This window comes from Condylura cristata, unplaced genomic scaffold (assembly GCF_000260355.1).
Source record: "Condylura cristata isolate star-nosed mole 26May11 unplaced genomic scaffold, ConCri1.0 scaffold00022, whole genome shotgun sequence".
Taxonomy (NCBI): Eukaryota; Metazoa; Chordata; class Mammalia; order Eulipotyphla; family Talpidae; genus Condylura; species Condylura cristata.
In genome coordinates, this window is record NW_004567123.1 from 6,668,015 (window position 1) to 6,689,300 (window position 21,286).

At 43.1% G+C, this 21,286-nt stretch overlaps 1 protein-coding gene across 1 annotated transcript in view; it reads right to left on the reverse strand.

Annotated features, from left to right (window-relative positions):
- Positions 1 to 21,286, reverse strand: part of PCSK2 (proprotein convertase subtilisin/kexin type 2) — a 225,640-nt gene that overhangs the window by 80,093 nt on the left and 124,261 nt on the right. Inside the window, exons 4-5 of the mRNA XM_004686939.2 lie at positions 20,463 to 20,571; positions 13,295 to 13,332 (exon numbers count right to left, since the gene is read on the reverse strand). Coding sequence (XP_004686996.1) covers positions 13,295 to 13,332; positions 20,463 to 20,571 — 147 coding nt within the window. The remainder of the gene's footprint in view (positions 1 to 13,294; positions 13,333 to 20,462; positions 20,572 to 21,286) is intronic.

A 21,286-nucleotide genomic window follows, 5' to 3' on the forward strand; every position in this document is an offset into this window, starting at 1 on the left:
GTGGAATAGTTAGTTGGTTAACAGAGATTGTTAGCTAAGAACATGCGCGTGTGCCTATTTCTTTTGCATTTTGCAATCATTTAACCCTTCATGTGGTAATTTTAAAGACCTTTTTTCCCCTTTAGTTTGAAAATGCATGTTTTGTGAATCAAATGTTTGTTGCATTAATACAAATAAGTGAATAAAAGAATCAGGACAATTATTCTTGTTGTTTTCACTAGTTTTGGTAGCTCTCTTGGGGGTGAGCAAGACACCTCCATGCACCTGGAGCTGACATACCACAGCTGAAGAGATGATATGATTTTGTTTGTGTGGGGAACTCTGGATTTAACTGGGGAGACAGGAATGGCTTCTTGTACAGTTGTTTTCCTTTCTGATTATTCTGGGGGAGATGGCAAGAGTAGAAGCTATGGACTCTCCAGTTTCCTGGAGGGAAATGATGTTGGCTTGGTTCAGCATGTCACTGGTGGAAACAGAGGAATTGATTATAGACCAAATCCAGGGGAAATATAGTGGTTAAAGTGAGAAAAGAAGGGGAAAGATTCAAAGATGACTCTTGTGTTAGGAATGTAGCCATTGAGTCAATAGTCATTTGCTGAGCTGTGAGAGGGTCTCTGCAGGAGAGCCAAGTTGGACAAAGTCAGCATGACAGGTGGTGAACTTTCCATGTCACTACTGATTGTATGAGCTACGCAGCTCACTCTCTCTGATCTTCGGTTTCCCATCTATTAGTTTTGGATTAGAAAATATCTACTTCATTGTCTTAAATTCATGCAGCTTAAAAAATGATAACACAGGACCCTCCCTGGTGGTGCAGCGGGTTAAAGCACAGCACTGAGAAGCTAAAGCCACTTCCGCATGAGTTCGATTCCCGCCTGCCCTGGAGGTGACCACCTGGTGTGGCAGACCTCTCCTGACCCGCCCGCTGCTCCCCTCAGCAGTGTACTTCGTCAATCTGCCTGTTCTGCTCCCCACTCTGTCTCTGGTGAATCCTCTCACTGCCCCTGAGCCTCTGACCTGTACCCCAGCTCTGTATGCACAAATAAATAAATCTTTAAAAAAATGATAACACATATAAGAACAAGGCCAAAAGATAATATTCAGTGGTACTGAATTGCTACAGTTCAGAAGAAACCAAAAGAGACAAAAGAACCAAATAGCAGGTGCTGAAATATTATTGATGAACTCAAGGGAGGAAGTTGGGGAGAGCAAAGAGGGCACTTCTACTCTGTTAGTCAGCATTCGACTCTCACTGTGAGGAAAGATGAATTTGTGAGCTAAGACCAAAAAAACAAATGAAAACTCTCAAACCTTCATGCAGTAGAGGATAATTGTGATTGATTGTGAGCGACTAGATAATGTGCTTATGAACCTTGGCTATGGACTTCACAGAGAATAAATTCTTCACTTGTAAATAATACCCACTCCGCTGAGGATGAAGAGAAACCCCATGCCTGGTAAGAGAGCTAACACAACACTGGCTGTCTGTCACCACTCTGGCACCCACAAAAAGCATTTCCTGAGCCTTCTGGAACATTCTCTACAAGTTCAAGGGAGGATCTATGTTTGTGGGGTGTGGACAGAAGAAAAGAGCTGGACATCAATGCCGTTAGCATTCTGGGAAATTCAGCTGATAACTTTTGATAGATCAACAGAGACCCACTGTTCATTTCAGCAATACATACTATCACTCTTTGATTCTAAAGCAGGGAAGGTGATCACCCCTATTTACAGATGGGGAAACTGAGGATCATAAATTTCATCTTTGTTTTTGGCTGGTAGTGATTCAATGAGAGTCCTTACACTGCTGCTCCTTGAATAGCTTAGATTTACACTAAGCCTCTTATTTAAAAAATTGGCAACATTTGAGCTATAAAACATAAGCCTTCTATTTCTATAGCTTAATGAAAACATCTCCCACACACTGTAATACATCTTATTCTCTGCCTAGCAAAGCTCTCATTGTGGAGGGGTTGTATGCACGACATTAAAAGTATAGACCTCACATCATACTGGGGATGTCGGTGAGGAGCATTGCTCACAGCCAAGCCCTGGCTTCCTGCACTTGGCTTCAGGTTTTAATTATCGGTTAGTAATTAAGGGTTCTTTCTTTGTGAGGAATAATTTCCCGTAGGTTGGGAGCCAGCAGGGTTACCATGGTGGAGAAGCTAATCTTGTTTCTTTGTCAGAGATTCTGTCTGCTTTGGTCAGGCAGTTCAGAAAATTCTGCTTTGCCCAAAGTGCTAGAATTCTCAGAAGCAGGGAGGTCAGGATTCCCGGAGCATACTCTGAGATGACTTGTGGGCAAGTGATATATTAAAGATGTGTGCTCCTGGGAGAATGTGGTGAGTGAGAGAAAAGCAGGATGGGACTGGAGAAAACAACCCAAGGTGTGATTTCAGGTAATGTCCTGCAGGGGGCTCTGAAGAGTCAGTTACACTTCCATTCTTTTCTAGATGGTTTCGTTCCTACAGACTGCTGCAAATGTGTGGGTGCCAAGAGGGGTTGTAAGTTCCCAGACTCAGCAGGACTCCATGCGTGTGGAGCAAAGCAGCTTCCAGTACCCCAAGGTGGCTCTCCAAAAAGAACAGCAGGTGCTGGCAGTGGGAGTGAAAAAGTAGACCAAAGTCAGGTTGGGGAAAGAAGATCAGTACCAAGAGGTCAAATCAAATTTAACCTGCTCCAGGGATTCCCTTTGGTGGTTGAATGAGGGGGTTGTAGGTGACAGAAGGTGGTTTGGGAGGACTTGTCAGGGAAAGGGACTCACAGGTGGTATTTTGCCTGGGCTGGGCACTTAGACCAGCCAGAGAGGTGCCTCTTCACAGCAGGTAGAATGGCATCAGAAAATGAGCTGTGCAGTGGTGGCTTAGGTCTAGGGATGTTGGAGACCCAAGTTCCAGGATTATCTCTGTTGGAAACTGCAGTGTGGCCTCTGGCAATTCACATGCTTCTTGGGCCTCAGTTAGGAGTCCTCCTTGCAGTGAGGGACTGGACTCTAATGCCCCACATTCCTTCAGTGGTCACATCCAAGCCCACATTTCAGCACAGTTAGTTTCAACTTTTTTAACATGGAGGGCAAAATACCAACGCGTGCCCTCAAGTCAACCTTAAGTGAAAGAAGTTTCATCTTTGAGAAAGCAGGTGATGGGAAAATGGGGGTGAGATGGGCCCGGTGTTTGTCCGAATAAGGACTGAGAAGTCACAGGAATGGATTTGGGCTGCATGGATCTACCTCAGAGTCCACACAATGTTGCTCACCCATCTTCCCACAGAGCTTCAATTGCCTAGACTTGTGTGTGGACCAGCTTGGGGCTCATCCGGGCCATTGCTAGCCTCAGAACGGCTTTCCTGGGTCACCAGCAAGTCTGTGGTGCTGGGAAAGTAGCTGTGAGTTACACTCTGCAGTCACTTCGGACATTTTTCTCCAGGTGGAGGGAACATACTATTTTCAACAGATGAGCTATATTAACTTCTACTGTTGCCGGATCAAGTGGTTGCAAACTTGGTATCCATAGTAATAAATAAACAAGACAAATGCATTATAGCTTTTGTGATCTGAAGTCTAACACCATATTTCTGGGCTAAAATCAAGGTGTTAGCAGGTAGTGCTTCTTTTGCAATGTTTTAGGGCAGAATCGACTTCCTTGCTGATTCAGGCTGTTAGCAGAATTCAGTTCCATGTGAGACTAAGGTCCCTGCTTTTTTGCTGGCTGGGCCTGAAGGCCATTTGCAGCTTCCATGTTACCTGCAAGCGTGGCTAGGGACCCTTGCTCCATCGTCATATGCAAAAGTGAGGGGTTGACTCCCCCTCCTGCTTTTTTGCCCCTTTCTCCACTAGCACTAGTATATCATTCTTTGCTTTTCTGTCTCTATTTTTAGGTCACATGATCACAGTTGGCCCACTGGAGAATCTCCCAATTTTGAGTCAACCTTGACTCCATCTGCGCAAAGTGTCTGTGCCAGGTAACGTAACAGGGATTAGGGCATGGACATTTTGGGGAGGCCATTATTCTACTGAGGACACAGTTATTTTGTCAGCATGGGTTTTCCAACCCATTGCTGGTTTGGATGAAGTCTTTTTCTCCACTCTTTGAGATCAGATGTCTCTCTTGAATTCATTCATTGTTTTGTCCATTCACTCATTCGTTCAGTCATCATTCATTATTGGCCACCTGTTGCAGGTTGTGTGCTAGGTGTGAGGCTGGGGAGAGTGTAAGGCATGGGCTCTGTCGTGCTCAAGAGGCCACCATGAGGCCATGCTGGTGTCCAGCCTTCCTTAACTGGGCAGCACGTCAGCCCCTTTCCCCTTCTCGCAGCCTGAGCCGCCTGTAGGTCAGTGCAGCCTCCTCTCCTGGATATCTGCCCTTGGACAAATGGGCACTACCAAGGAGGTTTCACAGGTTGCAGGGACCCCTGGAAGTTAGCTGTGGGGGATAAAAAGCAGGTTTTCTTCTGCTGGGAGGAACTCTGTGCTGTGGTTCATGGCACAGAGTTCCCAGGGCATCAGGCTGAATCGAAACGCCTTTCTCTGCCCTTCCTTCCCTCCTCTTCTCCTGGGAACAAAATCACTTTCTCAGGAGTAACCACCTCAGTCGCTTTCAGGGAATCACATCTAAGGTTATTAGTAACAATAACAACCAATCTATCTCTGCTAGTGTAAACATACATACATACTCATTTACTTTATAATGAAAGGAAACACAAGCACTAAGTTTTTGTATACCTGTCTCTTAACAGAGTGTATTTATAAGGTGATTTTCCCAATGAAAATATAATTCCCAGCCTTGCCTGGTGGCACAGTGGGTTAAAGCACAGCACCAAGAAGCTAAAGCCACTTCTGCATGAGTTCGATTCTTGCAACGGAGGTGACCCACATGGCGGGACAGACCTCTCCTGACCCGCCCGCTGCTCCCCTCAGCAGTGTACTTCGTCAGTCTGCCTGTTCTGCTCCCCACTCTATCTCTGGTGAATCCTCTCACTGCCCCTGCATCTCTGGCCTGTACCCCACTTCTGTATGCACAAATAAATAAATCTTTAGAAGAAAAAAATAAAGAAGATGGTCGTTGTGAGATACTTTTGGGGTAGGCTTCTTGGTAAAAGCAATCTTCAGATGAAAAGCTAATTATAATCCAGTCACAGTTTGTTCAGTGTTATATAGATCAAGCTTCTAGATGATTTCAATGCTGTACCAACCCAAGAAAACAGCCTTTAAATGGATTAAAGTATTTGTCCATCTCTAATTTTTAGGGTTGACTGCTTGTTCTGTGGCTGCTTTCCCATAGTGGGCACTAATCTCATCTCTAGAATGGTACTGAGCACATTCTGATGTAATTATATACTTTTATGCGTGTCACCTCCATTGAACTCTGAACTCCCTGAGGGCAGGGTTTGGACTTTTTTCACATGTTTGAATCCAGCTTCCTAGTACAGCACCTTATACACAATGGGAAGCCAATGTAAGCCTGTTAAATGTTGACAAAGTTCAATGGAACAAAAATTAGTCAACTGAGCAATGTGGAAAAATCAATTGGCCAGATTTTTCTTTTCTTTGCTTTCTCCTGTACTTGATTATTTTTATATCTTCTATGCATGTCTTATAAAAATAGATTCTTCAAGTGCATGGGTTGAGTCAGATGATTTGACCAATGACGCCCTGTCCAAATGATTAAAAAAGTTTTTATTCCCAATATTCAGCCTGGTCTCCTGGTGATAAAGAGCTCACCAGGATCATGAATAAGTACCTCAAAAAAGCCATCCTTTCCTTTCAGTGAGACACAAAGGTTGTTTAAGCCTCAGTTTCAGATGCATTATTAATGTGCTTATTTAAATATTAATTGGTCTAAAAGCCTGGAGCAGTGTTCGATCAATACTTCATAGTGCCTGAGTCACCAGGGCTGAGGGCCCATCTCCACAGGAGCCCTTTCATCATGGCGGCCACCTGGAGCCCTGGTGTGCTCAAGGCTGCTGGGCTCAAAGGCACTTCCTTCAGGTTTGGTGCTGGCAGTCCTTCAGAGCACTCCAAAGAGTGTGCCTCTTCAGAGACTGTCGCCTGTCAGGAACCCATCAAAAGAACAGGTCCTTGAGGTGGGCTTTTATCTTTTATAAGAACTTTGGTTGGTGAAATAACAACCCTGGAGCATACATAATGCTCCAAATTTTCCACTGAACCCCAAAAGAGCATAATTTGTCCTCTCCCTTGTGGGAATATCTCTGTATTTCCACATGAGGAGTTCTAGGCATTATAGAAAAGAAGGAGTGCTTATCTTCATGTGGATAAGCCGCACAGAGAATAATATTCTCTCCAGGCCTTGTTTGTTCCATGGGTCCTTTTTCCCCTCACCAGGAACATGCATTTGGAGGAGAGGGGTGGCGGTGTCAACCTGTGCTATGGATTAGGAAGGTTTTGCATGCTAGTGTTCCCTGTCTTTGACAGAGGCTCAGCTTATGACTTAGCACTTGATTTATTTGCAAAACTATGAATGATGAATTAGTATTCATTGCAATTTATTAAATAGTTATTAAATGCTGATAGCCAATGTGCTAAACATTAAAGGGGAGATGGCCCTCCCTCCTAGTGCAGCCCTAAGAAGCTAAATCCACTTCAGCATGAGTTTGATCCCCACCTGCCCCAGAAGTGACCCACATGGCGTGGCAGACCTCTCCTGACCTACCCGCTGCTCCCCTCAGCACTGTACTTCGTCGAGCTGCCTGTTCTGCTCCCCACTCTGTCTCTGGTGATTCCTCTCATTGCCCCTGCACCTCTGGCTTGTACCCCAGTTCTGTATGCATAAATAAATAAATCTTTTTTTAAAAAAGTACATACTATCCTACAAAGAGCCAGTGGTCTAGTTATGATACAGTTATATCTGATAGGGAATAGCACTGTCAAATATGTGGATGAATGAATGAACGAATGAAGTGTTAAAATGAATGACAAGATTAATCATCAGTTTCTAGGAAATATGAAGAAATACACAAAGTGGGGACTATTCCCAGTAATTTTGACTCATTAGGTATAGAGAAGGCTCAGAAGTTTATACAGTTTTAGACTGTATTCTCTTTAGACTGGAATGGGCATCAATTACTATGGGAGGGTTAAGGCCCTTTTGCAAATAAATCTTTTACTTTTCAAATCAAATCAAACTTTGTTTTTCAAGTAAACCTTTTGGATTTACTTTGGTAACCTCTACTTTTCAGTACTTGCTTTCCTAGCCTAAGAACCTTACACTGGGCCTGAATGAGGTCCTCCCCACCCCCCCCTTTTTTTTTTCTCTGGACAACTGACTTCCTGAGAAGTGAACAATTGTCTTGGTTTCCTGCTCCTGCTCCTTCTCCTTCAGGACAAGATGCCATTGTGTGGAGTTGCAATTGTATCTCTTTTGAGAAGGAAATGAATGTTTATTGAGCATCTATTATCTGCCAGACTCTAAACACACATTATCTCAGTGATGTTGCATGGCACACTTGATTTTTATTTTAGCCATTTTACCAATGAGGAAAGCAACATTCAAAGAGGTTAAACAGGTTAGTGTAAGGTTACACAACTATGAGTTAGGCAGCCAGGAGTCATGCTCAGGTTTGACTCAGTTTCTATTGTTGTCCCACTGTCAGAAACCTACCCTTGTTTGCTGACTGGTCTCCTTCTGTCAGCACCTGCAACTCTGCCTGTGGGCTGTCACTGACTATTCTGCTTGTCAGGGGGGCAGACTAGAGAGAGGGGAGAGAAGCCCCTACCTCACCACCTTGGTCTTGCTCCCAGGTACAATTCTCAACCAGTGATTGGCAGGCTGGTGAATAACTTCAAGGCAGCTTTGTCTGCACTATTTCCAGAGGTGGGAGTGAGACCAAGTGCCTGTTGCCCTTAGGGGTAACTGGCTTCAGACAAACTTGTTCTCAGCTGTTCTGCCTTCTGATATCACTTCCCTTTTCCTGATCTGGTGTCTCCTGGGACCACCTCCCAAATCAACAGCCTACCTTCTACTTCCTGTCTCAGTTCTGCCTCCTAGAAAATGTCAACCCAAGAAGACTCTCCAGATTTTCTGGGAGACTTAACCTCCCCCTGAGGCCTCTGTTTCCTTATTTGTAAAATGGCAACCATAGTATCTACCCTAAAGGATTGTTGTGAGATTTACTTTGCCTTTGTAGCTCAGCAATGGGGCATTGGAGGCAAAGCTGGAGGCATTTACTCCTCCCACTCCCACCTGAGAGCTGCCACCAGAGTTGCGTAGTAGTAGGTTCTGGAGGACGTGGCCTTCTATTCCACAGACTTGACTGGGCCCCAGGGCTTGTGCTGCTACCATGAACACAGACGTTCAGACATTACTGGATTGGAGGGGTGGAGGATACTTTTGACAAACAACTCCTCAGCCTTCTCAGCTCTCACATCCCACCTGTGTTCTTACCCAGGATCCTTTGGGGGCAGCAGGCCCAATACAGCGGGCAGACGGATGGAGAGCTTATAGCTGGACCCTTTACACACAGGGCAGGAGAGAGACTCTGGTTTTATCTAACATTGCTACATTGCTTCTTGGTCAATACTCATTTCAGATTATTACTAATGGGGTAGAGAAGGGAGAATTTAAATTATTTGAACTAGTGTGCATTTACCAGTGGGGCTTAGATCTTTTTGATTAAATTCAATCATAGACAATAGAATACTAATAAAAGTGGCTGTTATTTTCCTTTGCTTTAACACTCAACAGATTCAATGTGGATTTGTTGGATTAGATTAATATTAATGACTTACATTTATTTATTGATCTGCAGTTTTCAAAGGATGTGAATTCTCATTTTAAATAGCAAGAACCCCAGGCAACTATCACATTCTGATTCTTCTCTTTTTATCTATGGAATCCACAGGCTCTAAAAAGAATTCTACTTTGAGAAACATTTTGCCTCCTTTGATGATGACAGTATCTTTGTCATATTTGCCTAAGTCCCTCTGATAAAGTGTTCACTTCTCACTGACAGTAATGACAAACAAGAAATTTCAACACAGCACATTTTTGCTCATTTGAACTTTTAGTGTATTTCCAAGTTATGGTCTCCTTGTCAGATGTGGCCAGAGGGGACCCCCATATGCCTTTGACCTGGCACTCTCAGATCCCCAGAGAGTTCCAGAGAGTTCCTGGGCCTGCATTTCTATCCAGAGGGCTTTCTCCAAGGAGCAGAACAGGCAGATAGATGAAGTACACTGCTGAGGGGAGCAGCGGGCGGGTCAGGAGAGGTCTGCCACGCCATGTGGTCAGGCAGGCGGGAATCGAACTCATGCGGAAGTAGCTTTAGCTTCTCAGTGCAGTGCTTTAACCCCCTGCGCCACCAGGGAGGGCCAGTGGTACAGGATCTTAACAAGCTCTGGGACCAGCCCTCAGCCAACTATGACAGGTATTGCTCATAAGTACCCCCAACCCCCTGGAAGTTCCAATCTTGAGGGGGGAGAACTGCCTCCCACTCTCTCCAGTGGGAATAAATTCCAGCCAACATGGTAGCTTATTAGAATTGCACTATTCATTGACTTTCCCCTTCTCTGTCTCACTCTTTTCTCTCTCTCTTTTCTCTCTCTCCTTGCCCTTAAACCCTTGTCTCAGAGTTCGCTTCTGAAGAAACCTAAACAGAGACCTTCTTGAAAGTGCATTTTACTAGGACCCTGAGGTAGCTCATCCTAGCTAAACTGTTAAATCACCTAACAAGGTGTAAAGTTGCCTGCTAATCCTTTGCTCAAACAATTTTCAAGCTGATCACTGTCCACTGATTTTATTGTTCTCCTAGGTAGCTCTATTTCACTTACCATCCTCATTCTGTTAATTACAGTATAAAATTTTTAATTAAAGATAAAGAGAATGCAGGCCCTCCCTGGTGGTGCAGCGGGTTAAAGCGCAGCACTAAGAAGCTAAAGCCACTTCAGCATGAGTTCGATCCCCACCCTGGAGGTGACCCACAAGGAGCAGCAGCAGATCTTGCCTGACCCACCCACTGCTCCCCTCAGCAGTACACTTCATCGATCTGCCTGTTCTGCTCCCCACTCTGTTTCTGGTGAGGCCTCTCACCATCCCTGTGCCTCTGGCCTGTACCCCAGTTCTGTATGCAGAAATAAATAAATCTTTAAAAAAAATAAAGAGAATGCATTTGCCTAGTAGCTTTAAGGAAAAAACAAACAACAGAAACCCAAAACAACAAAACAAAACTCCAAACAAAGAAGCCCAAAACACAGTTCAGTTTCAGGTTCTCTGCTAAGGAATTCAGATACTCAGTGTTCTCACTTAGATTAAGAAAACCAGAAAAATTTCCCAAACAATGTGTAATTATATATACTCAGGTTCTAAGTGCTTGATAGATATTGAAGACTCAGATGTTCCACTCGATGCAAGTTGTCAAAATGTGCACTATTTAGGGAAGTCACATTTTCTGTTGAGTTCCTAGGTATCATCCAGTTTAAGATAAGCATAAACTCAGCAACTCCTCACCCACAGCCTCTTCAAATAGCCATGAACCTTCTTCTGAACATTTTCACTACTACTGGGGAGAGTTTATTCCTTTAATTTGTTAACTTAATTAGACAGTTCTTTCTTTAACTAGACTAAAATCGTCCTCTTACCGTTGTCACTATTGTTGGAAATTTTCTTGGGAGAAATCAGTGAACAAGTTGGACTCCTCAGCTCATGCAAAACATTGGAAAGCTTAGTTGATGTGTGTCTTACTTTGTCTTGTGCACCCCCTCTTTCCAACTCCCTTTATCATGTTATGGTTTCCTTCCCTTTACTGTCCATGTCACTATCAGTCACGTTTTCTCTTAAAATAAAATACCTGGCCTTCCCTGATAGCTCAACAGGTTAGGATGCAGCACTGCAAGCTGGCCACAATCACTTCAGTGGGAATTCAACCCTGGACCTGGAGGTGACCCACATGACGCGGCAGACCTCTTCTGATTTGCCTGCTGCTCGCCTCAGCAGTGTACTTCGTCGATCTGCCTGTGAGGTGACCCACATGGCATGGCAGAACTCTCCTGACCCGCCCACTACTCCCCTCAGCAGTGAACTTCCTCGAGCTGCCTGTTTTGCTCCCCACTCTGCCTCTGGTGAATCCTCTCACCACCCCTGCACCTCTGGCCTGTACCCCAGTTCTGTATGCATAAATAAATCTTTTAAAAATGAATTAAATTTTCAAAAAGAAAGAAAGAACTGAAAGCCCAAATACCAAGAATGATGATATGGCTAGTTTTGAGTGTTTTATGCTTTCCTAAGTTTTCTACAAAGAACAAGTATTTGTTTTTTAATTAGAATAAATATGTGTACTTTTAAATAAACAGAAACAACAACAAAAAACATGACACCCTATAGAGCTCCTCCAGGCTATTGTGATACTGCAAATTTGAGGGGAGCTGGCACCTCTCAATTTGGATGCCTTGCTCTGCAATTTCAGGCTAGGATTTTTGCCAGATAAATCACAGTGTTGATTAGCTTTGCACTTGCACCTCATCAGAGCCCCAGAGGTATTTTTCCCACTTGAATGATGATCTCCTTTTAATCTGATAACTGGTTTTGGGAGTGGCCTGGCACAGAAACCCCTGGACCGGGAGAGAGAGGACACATGCTCAGGTTCGTGTCCATGTCAGTGGACACCACACAGGCTGGAGGGAAGCTGTGTGCTGTGAGCTTTCCAGCCCGACTGGCAGCCACCCTAACCTTGAAACCCTACAAGCTGCACAGTGCAGCCTCACTGGTTTGTGAAAGCGAACAGAACCCTATTTGGTGGCTCTGGGAGGTGCTGGGTCTTGGGGATGGCAGGAGCCTTGGGCAGCTGCAGCTGAGCCAGGGAGGAGGATACAAATGCCTCTTGTGCAGGGTCTACCCTCCGAGTCTGAGCTTGCTGCCCCTGCAGTTATTATGTGGCCATTTCTTCCTATGGAAGAAAGGTTTCTGCATTTCAGAGCCTTGGAGGAAATGCAACATACATTTCTCAGAATCCCCTTTGGAGAAATCTCCAGCGCCCTCCAGGTACTGTGCAGGCAGAGAAAGGGAGGGCAAAAGAGGAGGCAGCCGGTAGAGCAGACTCCACAAGGAAGCAGAAGGGACAGCCGAGGCTGTGTGCGCTTACAGACAGGAAAGGATGACACAGAGAGGCGAGGAGAGCGGCTTCCTCAGCCACTGTGGGCAGACTTCTCAGGCAGAATCGACAATTCGCAGGAAATATTTAACTGTCTTATCCATAGGAGGGATCCTCATCTCTGGGAACAGAGCTTTGGTGTAATTTCTGTCACGCATCCCTAACAGCATTTTGGCTGGATGGTGCCAGTGATTCAGTGAACTTAAAAATATTATTAAAAAAAATCTGTTTCCTGATGGCCCAGGCACAAAACTCATGAGAAACCTTTCTTCTCTTTTTTATAATATGGACACATAAACCTCACAGACGTGTAACCCAGATGTTGGTCCCGAAGCATTTCTGCTGGTGAATCATCTTTTCACGACCCAAATGCACAAGTTCTCCTAAGTGTGAGTCTCGTCAATTATTCAAATAATGTTAAACAAACAATAAGCAAACATACTTAGATCTGGAGGGTACAGGAGCAGTACTTTGGATCATTTAATGTGAACACACCAATGCTGGAACAGTGTACTCCCCGGGGTTAAAGCTAAGCGATTGTTGATAGTCATAAAGTTTATAGGTTTCATCAGGAAGGTAGTGTCACTTGTGGGCAGAGATGGCAGGAATGGTATTTCCTGTGACTCTGTTCTTATTTGTCAAGGGAGACTATGCACTATACTAAAACATTGTGGGGGGAGCTAGATTTGGCGTCATCGTAAGCAAAATAATAACAAGAGAAGCAGACTTCATTGCTTTCACAAAGCTATTGTTTTTTGCACTGTAAGCTGCTTCAATTTTTTGGCTTTTTGCCAAAGTTTCATCCAGCAAGAATTCAAACTGCTCATTTCCACCCTGCAATTCAATCGCTTTAGCCAGGGTTGATTTTAACCCTTGTCAAGTTTCTCTTCTTCTCCGCCTGACCTCAGTTTTTCCCTTAGCTGTCTGTTCTTCCAGACCTCAAGTTTCATTCTTTTTCTCCTCCTCAAACCACCTGCCTTTGCCTGCTGCCAGGCCTTAAGTCTTGTCTGTTTGCTGTTGATCTGAGCTGTGGCTCCAAATGGGCAGTTCTAACGTGTGCATGTGACCCTGTGTGCATGCATACACGCACGTGTGTGTACATGAGTGCACGCGTGCACCTGTGTTCCATTTGCAAGGGGTGCCGAATGCTTAAGAAACACGGGTTTCCCCACACACAGTGACTTGTACTTACATAGTTAGAGGCCAGGTCCGGGTGGAGATAGTCAATCCCTGTGAAGAGACAACAGCACAGGTTAATACTTGTTTGTGTACTCACAAAAGCTGCTCAGAAAAGCCCCCTCCTGGTGGGACTGCTGCCAGGGGGCTGGGGAAGGTGAGTGCCTGGGCCCGAGGCTCCGCCTGGTATTTCCATTCCCCAGTGAGGGTGAACTGCACTGCCTGAGTGGAGAGGCAGCTGCCACCAGCTGCGTCAGAGGAGTGAAGCCAATTAGAGCTCAGGTCCCCAAGATAACACTTTTGACATAAATGACAGCACTGAGGGGCTTAGTGGCCTCAAGACGAATGGCTCATCAAAGCTGTGATCTGGGAGAGATTTGTGGAAATCCTGACATTTCTAAGGCATCAACTGGCTTTTCTTCTGAAATGAAACTGGCCCCGGGAAGGAAAAGTGATTATTATTTAACAGGGCGTAGACAGCAGTGGATTAGGAGAGCATTCTATGGTATGGAAATAATAACAGGAACACGGCTGGGCGAGAAAAGCTATTAGACCAAGGGGAAATGGTTTTCCGAGCGGTGTCCTGGGTGGGAGCGGAGGCTGATTTCTGTAGTATGTGCCTTTCTAGAAAGCCGGAAACCTTGAACCTCTCAGCAGGAGACCTCTGCTTTCTCCTGGAAGCAGACCTGTTTTGTTTTCCAATAGAGATTGAATTATAGCCTCTCAATACTGCTGGGTTCCATCAGACATGTGGACCTCAGAAAGCACCGTGATGCTTCAAGGGCAAATTGAAAAGCTCTCACCCAATTCTGCAAACCAAATAGTTAGATCTTCGAGAAATCATCCAGGTCCCTGCACTACCTGGTACGTGGTTATGAGTTTAGTTTTGGAATCAAAGACCTGCGTGTACCGCCCTGCTAACTGGCTGCATGACTAGAGGCGTGCTGCTTACCTGCTTTGTGCTGGCTTTATCCGCAACCTGGTGAGGGGGAGAAAATTGTGGCATGCTTAGCCCAGTGGCATTTAATGACTCTTATTGGGTTGGCAGTATTTAAAAGCTAGAAATAGCATCAAGTCCCCCTCATTACTGGCATCTTTACTACATGCTTACTAAGGCCAGACTTTTGCCCTTCAGAACAGAACTTGTGGAAGGACGTAAGTTTTGATAAAGAATATTTCCTTTGTTAATTTCCTGGCATAAAGAATTTTGGGACTGGTCAATCTGGGTAGAGTTGAGCCTCAGCACAATTTATAAGACCAGAGGTCTAGTTTTATTTCAGGCTCAGGTACTAATATTTGTGTGTTGTAAACTCCAAGCCCCAGTTCCCTCGTCTTGAAAGCAGTTTTCAAGATTAGAGTCAGTTTATTGAAAGGGTTCAGCTTATAGTACACATTTGATCAATTATTTCTTATTATCATTAGTACCATCCTTTACCATATCACTAGAATGATGTGGATTATTTAGAAGGGAAGATATGATGTAAAAATAAAACTCTACTTGGTTTTAAAATATTGTGTTGAAATTAACTTGTATATGTTTGTTGAAATCAGGTAAAGTCTGTGGGTTCATTGTTGGGATAAAATAGATTCATGTTTTTTGAGGCAACATGGATGGAACTGGAAGGGGTGATGCTGAGCAAAGTAAGTCAGAAGGAGAAAGATAAATATCAGATGGTGTCACCTATATGTAGAATATGGAGACACTAAACGAAAGGTCAAAGACAAACCTTGAAAGCTGACTGTAGATCTGAGGTACTCAGGAGAAGGGACTGGCGAGGGTGAGGGGTGTGGAAATAGGAGTGGGGAGGGCACAGTGGACTCTGACTGAGCTACCAGAGGGAGGTGGTGGGTGGGAGTAGAGAGGAGAGAGAGGCCCAAAGGAGGGTTACTGGAGTTTTGGAGGGGAGTGTGGTGAAGTAATATTCACGTGTCAAGCTGTAAACCTACACCCTCGGACATGTTATTGTAATATAAATCAACATTACCTCAGCAAATATAACTTTGCCAAAAAGAAAAAAGAATGGGCTGGTTACATAAATTGTGGAAAGTCCGATAAAATACTGTGTAGGGATTCAAGATATTATGTATGTTGGCATTAAAGGAGAGCCACAAAACACTCTTAAATTTTAAAAGGGAGTTACAAAATAAAGTATGATTCTATTCTGTTATTTTATGTGTTATATAAACACATACAAGTATTTATGAAGAAAAAACACATGTACCAAGACGTGAACTGATTAGTTCAGTGTATTGACTTTATGACTGATTTTATTTTCTTATTTTTAATTATTTATATCTTCTGATTTTTACATATTTTCTATAATGGAAAATGTGTTACTTGGATTATAGAAAAAATTTAAATAAAACAAAAAACCCTCTGTAACTAAAGAGAAGCTAAACAAAAGAAATGAGCTACACATAGAAAATTTAAATTTTTTCTAATAGCGTTGATTTTCAAACCATGACTCCATGTTCTGAGAGTGCAAACTGCTTAGAAGAGAAATTTTCTAAGAGTAGTCTCTTTTCCGTGAAGAGAAAAATATTGAAATGAGATAATTCAAGACCAGAAGGAAATTAGAATGAAAACAAAATAAATTTAGCCTCATTAAAAATCCCTTTTTTAATTAGGCTCAGGGAAAGCCAGCCGACACAGACTTGGTCTTTGATCTGAGGGAAAAAAAAAAAAAACAACAAAAAACACCACTGACAGAACTATGAAGAATGATAGATATGATTCAGAAAAAACAATAAACTAAAGTGTAAGAATAATAACCTGGTAACCAAACAGTATTTTAATATTTTTGTGTATTTGATTATCTCCTGAGGTGGAAAGCACTGAATACATCATCTTAATCTGCTTACTCATTTTTTAATTCTTGTATTAGTAATGTATTCATTCTTATTTTTCACCTTTGCTTTAGTTTATATTTAGTAATGAATGCCCGACACAATGTGGGGCCTGGAAAAACACAGTGTCTTAAAACACAAAACCTGAACTTCACAACTATTGGTGACTCAGTTTATGGAGGACAACTTATCACCAACTAATCTGTGATGCACAAAGGACAAATGCGTGATTTTATTTTTGTTCAGAAGCCTTAAGATCCTGTTACCTGTTTGAATCTTCTCAGGAAGTCTCATCCAGTGGTGCAAGTGTTCAGTAAGTTCTGATGGTTCTGATGGTTTGAGAAACTTCTTGTGGGGAGGGAATTCTACTGCCTAGCTCCTGGTTAGAGTGATCCTAGTTCAGTTGAGAGGTACAACACTAGAGGACTCTGGTTCTAGGTCCATTCTTTCTATTCTCCCAAGAGAGCAAGAGCCTTGTACTATCCTTACCAATGTATATGTTCATGAGAGGTAGGTCTCAATGGCTGAGTGTATTTTTGAAAGATGGCAGTTCAGTATTTCCCATCTGGTCTTCTACAAGATGACAATAGTACCCCCTCTCACTCCTTTTTGAGATAAGTTTGTTCTTTCCTCTTTGATGTGATTTGACTTATTACTGCTTCTATCAATAGGATCCAGTGAATGCCACTGCCTAATTTCTAAAGTTACATTGAAAGAAGCCCAGCACCTTCCACCTGCTCTCTCTGGATGCTTGCTCTGGAGGGAGCCAGTTGCCAAGTAAAGAGCCCATGTGTGGGCACTGTGTTTGACAGCTTCAGCTGAGCCCCAGGGACCGCTAGCTTCAACCACCCACAGGAGCAAGCTGTCTTGGGTGGGATCCAGCTCTGATGAGCCTTTAGATGACGAAGCCCAAGCAATAGCTGACCTCAACTGCATGGATGACCAGAAGTGAGCACTGCTCAGGCATATTCACCCTAAGTTCCTGGGCTGCAAAGTAATTGTCACTCTCAGCTTTTAAGTGTTGGAATTATTTGTTACTGGCACATAACTGCAACATATACCCTGCAGGAACTTCTGAGGGCTGTGAAGTCAGGTTCAAGAGAAGGTATTGTTTCCTATGTGATGCAGAGAGATTTAGAGCTGGTTGTTAAGCTTGTATTGCCACTGACAAGGATGAGGCCCCATTTACAAATCCACCAGGAAGGCAGAAACAAGCACTGAAGACAGTTATAATCAGTTGTGAGACATTGGTCAGTTTCTGCCTCTTAAAACTTTAGCATGTTCATACTGGCTTTAGAAAATAATTATGACTGTGTTTCCTAAAAGCTATGCAGTGTGCAGCAAATACTCAGCAGGCACCAGCTTTTATTGTTATGAAGGCATGGAGCTTTTGCTGACTCCACCTCACTGACTTTCACCTTCCTTGGTTCCATCTGGTATTGGAAGGTCTTGACCTTTCTGACATCTTTGACCTTGACAGCCAATTGCTTACCCTAAATCTTACCTGGCTTGGGTAACTCCTTTCCTAGTGTCAATGTCATGTCTCATTGTCTAGGCCAAGTTCCCAATATCAAACAATTCTATTATAATAAAGGAGATGAATAGGCATTAAATGGGGTTCTCACTGACATGTATGTGACCCAAATGTCACAGCAGACAGACCCTTAAGAAACATTTCTGCTCCTTGGAACAACAGCTAAGCAAGGAGGATCTCTCTTAGTGACATGTAGGACATGGAAATAACATTAAGTTTCACCCAAGTGAAACTTACTGAGATTTTTACTGAGCATCTATTGAATCACTAGGTATAACCAAGGGAACAACAGCCAAGTTTTGAGTTAGGAGACCAGAGGGAGGTGAACAGCTACTGAAAATGACTATCCACAAATTGAATCTTCCAGACAAATATCTGAGTATTTGTCATTAAGCCAAAATACAGAAAATCATGGGTTACAAAATAGTATGTTATTTTTGCTCTTAGGTATCAGGTAAGCATCTCTGCCTATACCTTTACTCTTGTTTTGGAAGGATGTCTTGTTGAGAGACTATCTGGAGAATGATATCATACCACTCCAGTGTGCAGTTAAAAGAGAAAAAGTGGTCCTGATGTTCCCAGTCTCACAGCTCTGCTCCCCGGTCCCAAGTTTTGGAGTAGAGGAGCTCAATTACATGCCAAGAGGGTACTGAGCCTCTGGTCTTGTCCTTGTCATGTGGTAAGCCATTCTTGTCCTAAATCATTTTGCCATTCAACAGTGGATTTGGGGAATGTGTCAGTTCTCATTCTTTTATCTGTTTACTGGTCTGAATAAGTATGTGGTAAATTAAAGTTAGGCACAACTCCTGTCTCTCTCCACACATGGAGGTAGGTATATTTTCCCTCCCCTGGAATCTGGACCAGCCCTGAGATCATTTATCTAACCAAAGTGGCCATGACACTTGCTTATTTTAGATTCAGCCTTTTGGATGGCTGAGAGCATCTCTTCCTTGTCTCTTTGAGTGCCAGTTAGGGGACCCCTGATCATCGGCAAGAAATCCAGTCACCTTGAAAGGGAGACCAGATGGAAAGGTGAGGCCCTGGGACCACAGCAGAAGGGAGAAAGGCAGCATTACCTCATCAGTCTCATCGAGCTTCTGCTGCAATCATAACCTGTACTTGGCAGAACTGAGAGCTAACATGTAGATTGTTTTAAGCAAGTTGGTTTTAGGGTGGCTCATTTTTAGCAGGTGATGACCAGAATGATGAGAAGTTAGGGATTTTAATTGGGAGGCAGAGTTCATCTTTTTGGAACCAGCAGAAGAAATAATAGCAAATAAAACATTCTGCTGAGACTTTCTAAAGGGCTTGGTTTCTTGAGCTCGAAAGTGTGGAACAGAGTCAGGCACTAACCCTTGTTTTGTTATCTTTGGAAGAGAGGATGAGCAGTCAGTCATGGGGGTTACAGCTAAAGAATTCTGAAACAGGCACCACAGAGTCATTGGAAGAGTCCCAAGAGTAATGTCCCTGCCGTGAGCACTGTCCTGCCCTAATTTTAGGGTGCCTCTCTAATCTCTCAGGTGCAGTGTGAAGTGAGCACTGCAAGATAACCCTGATCTCCCTGAGTCTTGCGTGCATCTTTCTCCTGGTGAGCTGGCCTCACCCACTTTGGTTTCTAATCCGAAGCCTAAGAAGGAAGAGTTAAATCACCCTCATCAGCACACCTCTCAGCCTTGAGAGCCTTTGACCACAGGGTGCAAGCTTTCATATGCACTTCGAAACGTCTCACACATCAGAAGACGCTATTGGTTTTGGGTTGCTTTAATAAGCCCACAAAGAGTGCTCATTTCCAGTTTTCCTTATTTCTTCAAGCCTGCTTCAAAGTGTCCTTAGAGGATCTTCAGAAGGAAAGTCTCCATGTTTCATTGCTGCACAGGTTTTATATATAATTGGACCTGTTGGCAGGGTTGAACCTTCACTGGAAGACCCTGATGTTGGTGAAGGCAACAGCACACTCCAATGAGATGCTACAGGGCACAAGGTCTTCAGAATCAAAGAACCAAGGACGTGTAGTTAGAAATATACCTATTTATCAAACCCAGTTGTTCTCCTATGACTAATTATAGAAAATAAAGTGATACTAAATCTTTGTCTGGCAGGCACATGAGATAGAATAATATACTATAGAAGTCATGGGGAACAAATGTTATTAAAGTTGCTTTCAAGGACTCGTTCTGAAATGAAATGACAGTAATGTCAACATCTCCAAACCGCACTCCTACTACTAGAAAGCTATTTCATGAATCTAAAGCCATACTGTCTAATAGAATCTCTGTAATGATAAAGTTAAAATTGCATTGAACTTCTACAGTGGCTAATCCTATGTGGCTATTGAGAAGCTGAAATGAAGACAGTGTGATTGAGGAACTGAATTTGTAATTATAATTTTAATTAATTAAGACAAATGTAAATAGCAACATGTGACTGGTGGCTGCTATGTTAGACAGTGTGGCTCTAGAGAAATAGATGGTAAAAATAAACAGGTTTGAAGGATGCTTTAAGGCAAGGTCTAGGCAGTAGTGGCCCAAAAGAAATGATGGTGGAGTGAAGGGCAGATTTCATTTGTTCATTTTTTAAGTTAAAGAATTTTATTCATTTGACAAATATTTGCTAAGGGCATCATCTAGTATGGAGACTACTAAGTTGGATGAAAGTGAGAATTTGGCATGAATAGAAGGTCATCAAACCCTCACTTGGCTGGTCTGTCTCTGATTAACCTTTCCTAAACAAAGACTTGTTTATATCCTGAAAGCATGCAAAGACACACTTGCTTCCAAATAATGCCAACTTTTAAAATACTGACCATCATCCATAATGCCAATGGTGACACCTTTTCCAGTGTATCCCAGCTCCCAGGCTTCTGCCACATTCAGATCCAGGCCAGGGGTGCCATCAGCTTGCCCAGTGTTGATCTGGTACAGAAATTCCAAAACAGAGAATCTGATTGGTTTGGTCCATTGTGTAAAATGCTTGCTTGACACTTGCAGGCCTATGATATTCTAGGGTCAACTCAGAGACCACTTCTTCCCCAGAGTGGTATGTTAGCACTCCCCAACCTACTTTTCCTGTTTATGCAAATGTGTAGTTTCAGCTACCCTCACCTCTTATGACTAGATTGAAGTCTTTAAACATCTTGGAGTTGCCACTGGAGAGACCCTCCCTAATTTAGAATGTAATCCTCACTCTCATGGCTTTATATTCATGTTTTGAGTTTTGCATACAATGCACATAGTTTTGCACATGTATTATTCTTGTTTTAATGTGCATTTCTCACTAAATAACAATGTTCTTTGCAAGAGGAAGCATGTCTTATTTCCCTTTGTAATTTCAATATCATCTGCCCAAGTCGTACCTGAAAATATTTGCTCAACTGAAATAAAGATAGCTAGCTCACCTTGAGGACATGTTCCAAGCTAAAAATAAAATACAATAAATTTAAACTCCTTCCTAAAATACCTTAAAAAGGAAGCAAAAAAATTAAAATATGTATGTTCACTATCCTCTTTTCATGGATCTCTGTCCTGTGTATATTTTCTCAAAGAAAAAATGTAAATAAACAGTGAAGTCAGAACTCATATTGGCTGAAGACCATGGCGATCCTGTGGCCATTGTGGTCTAACCTGTCAC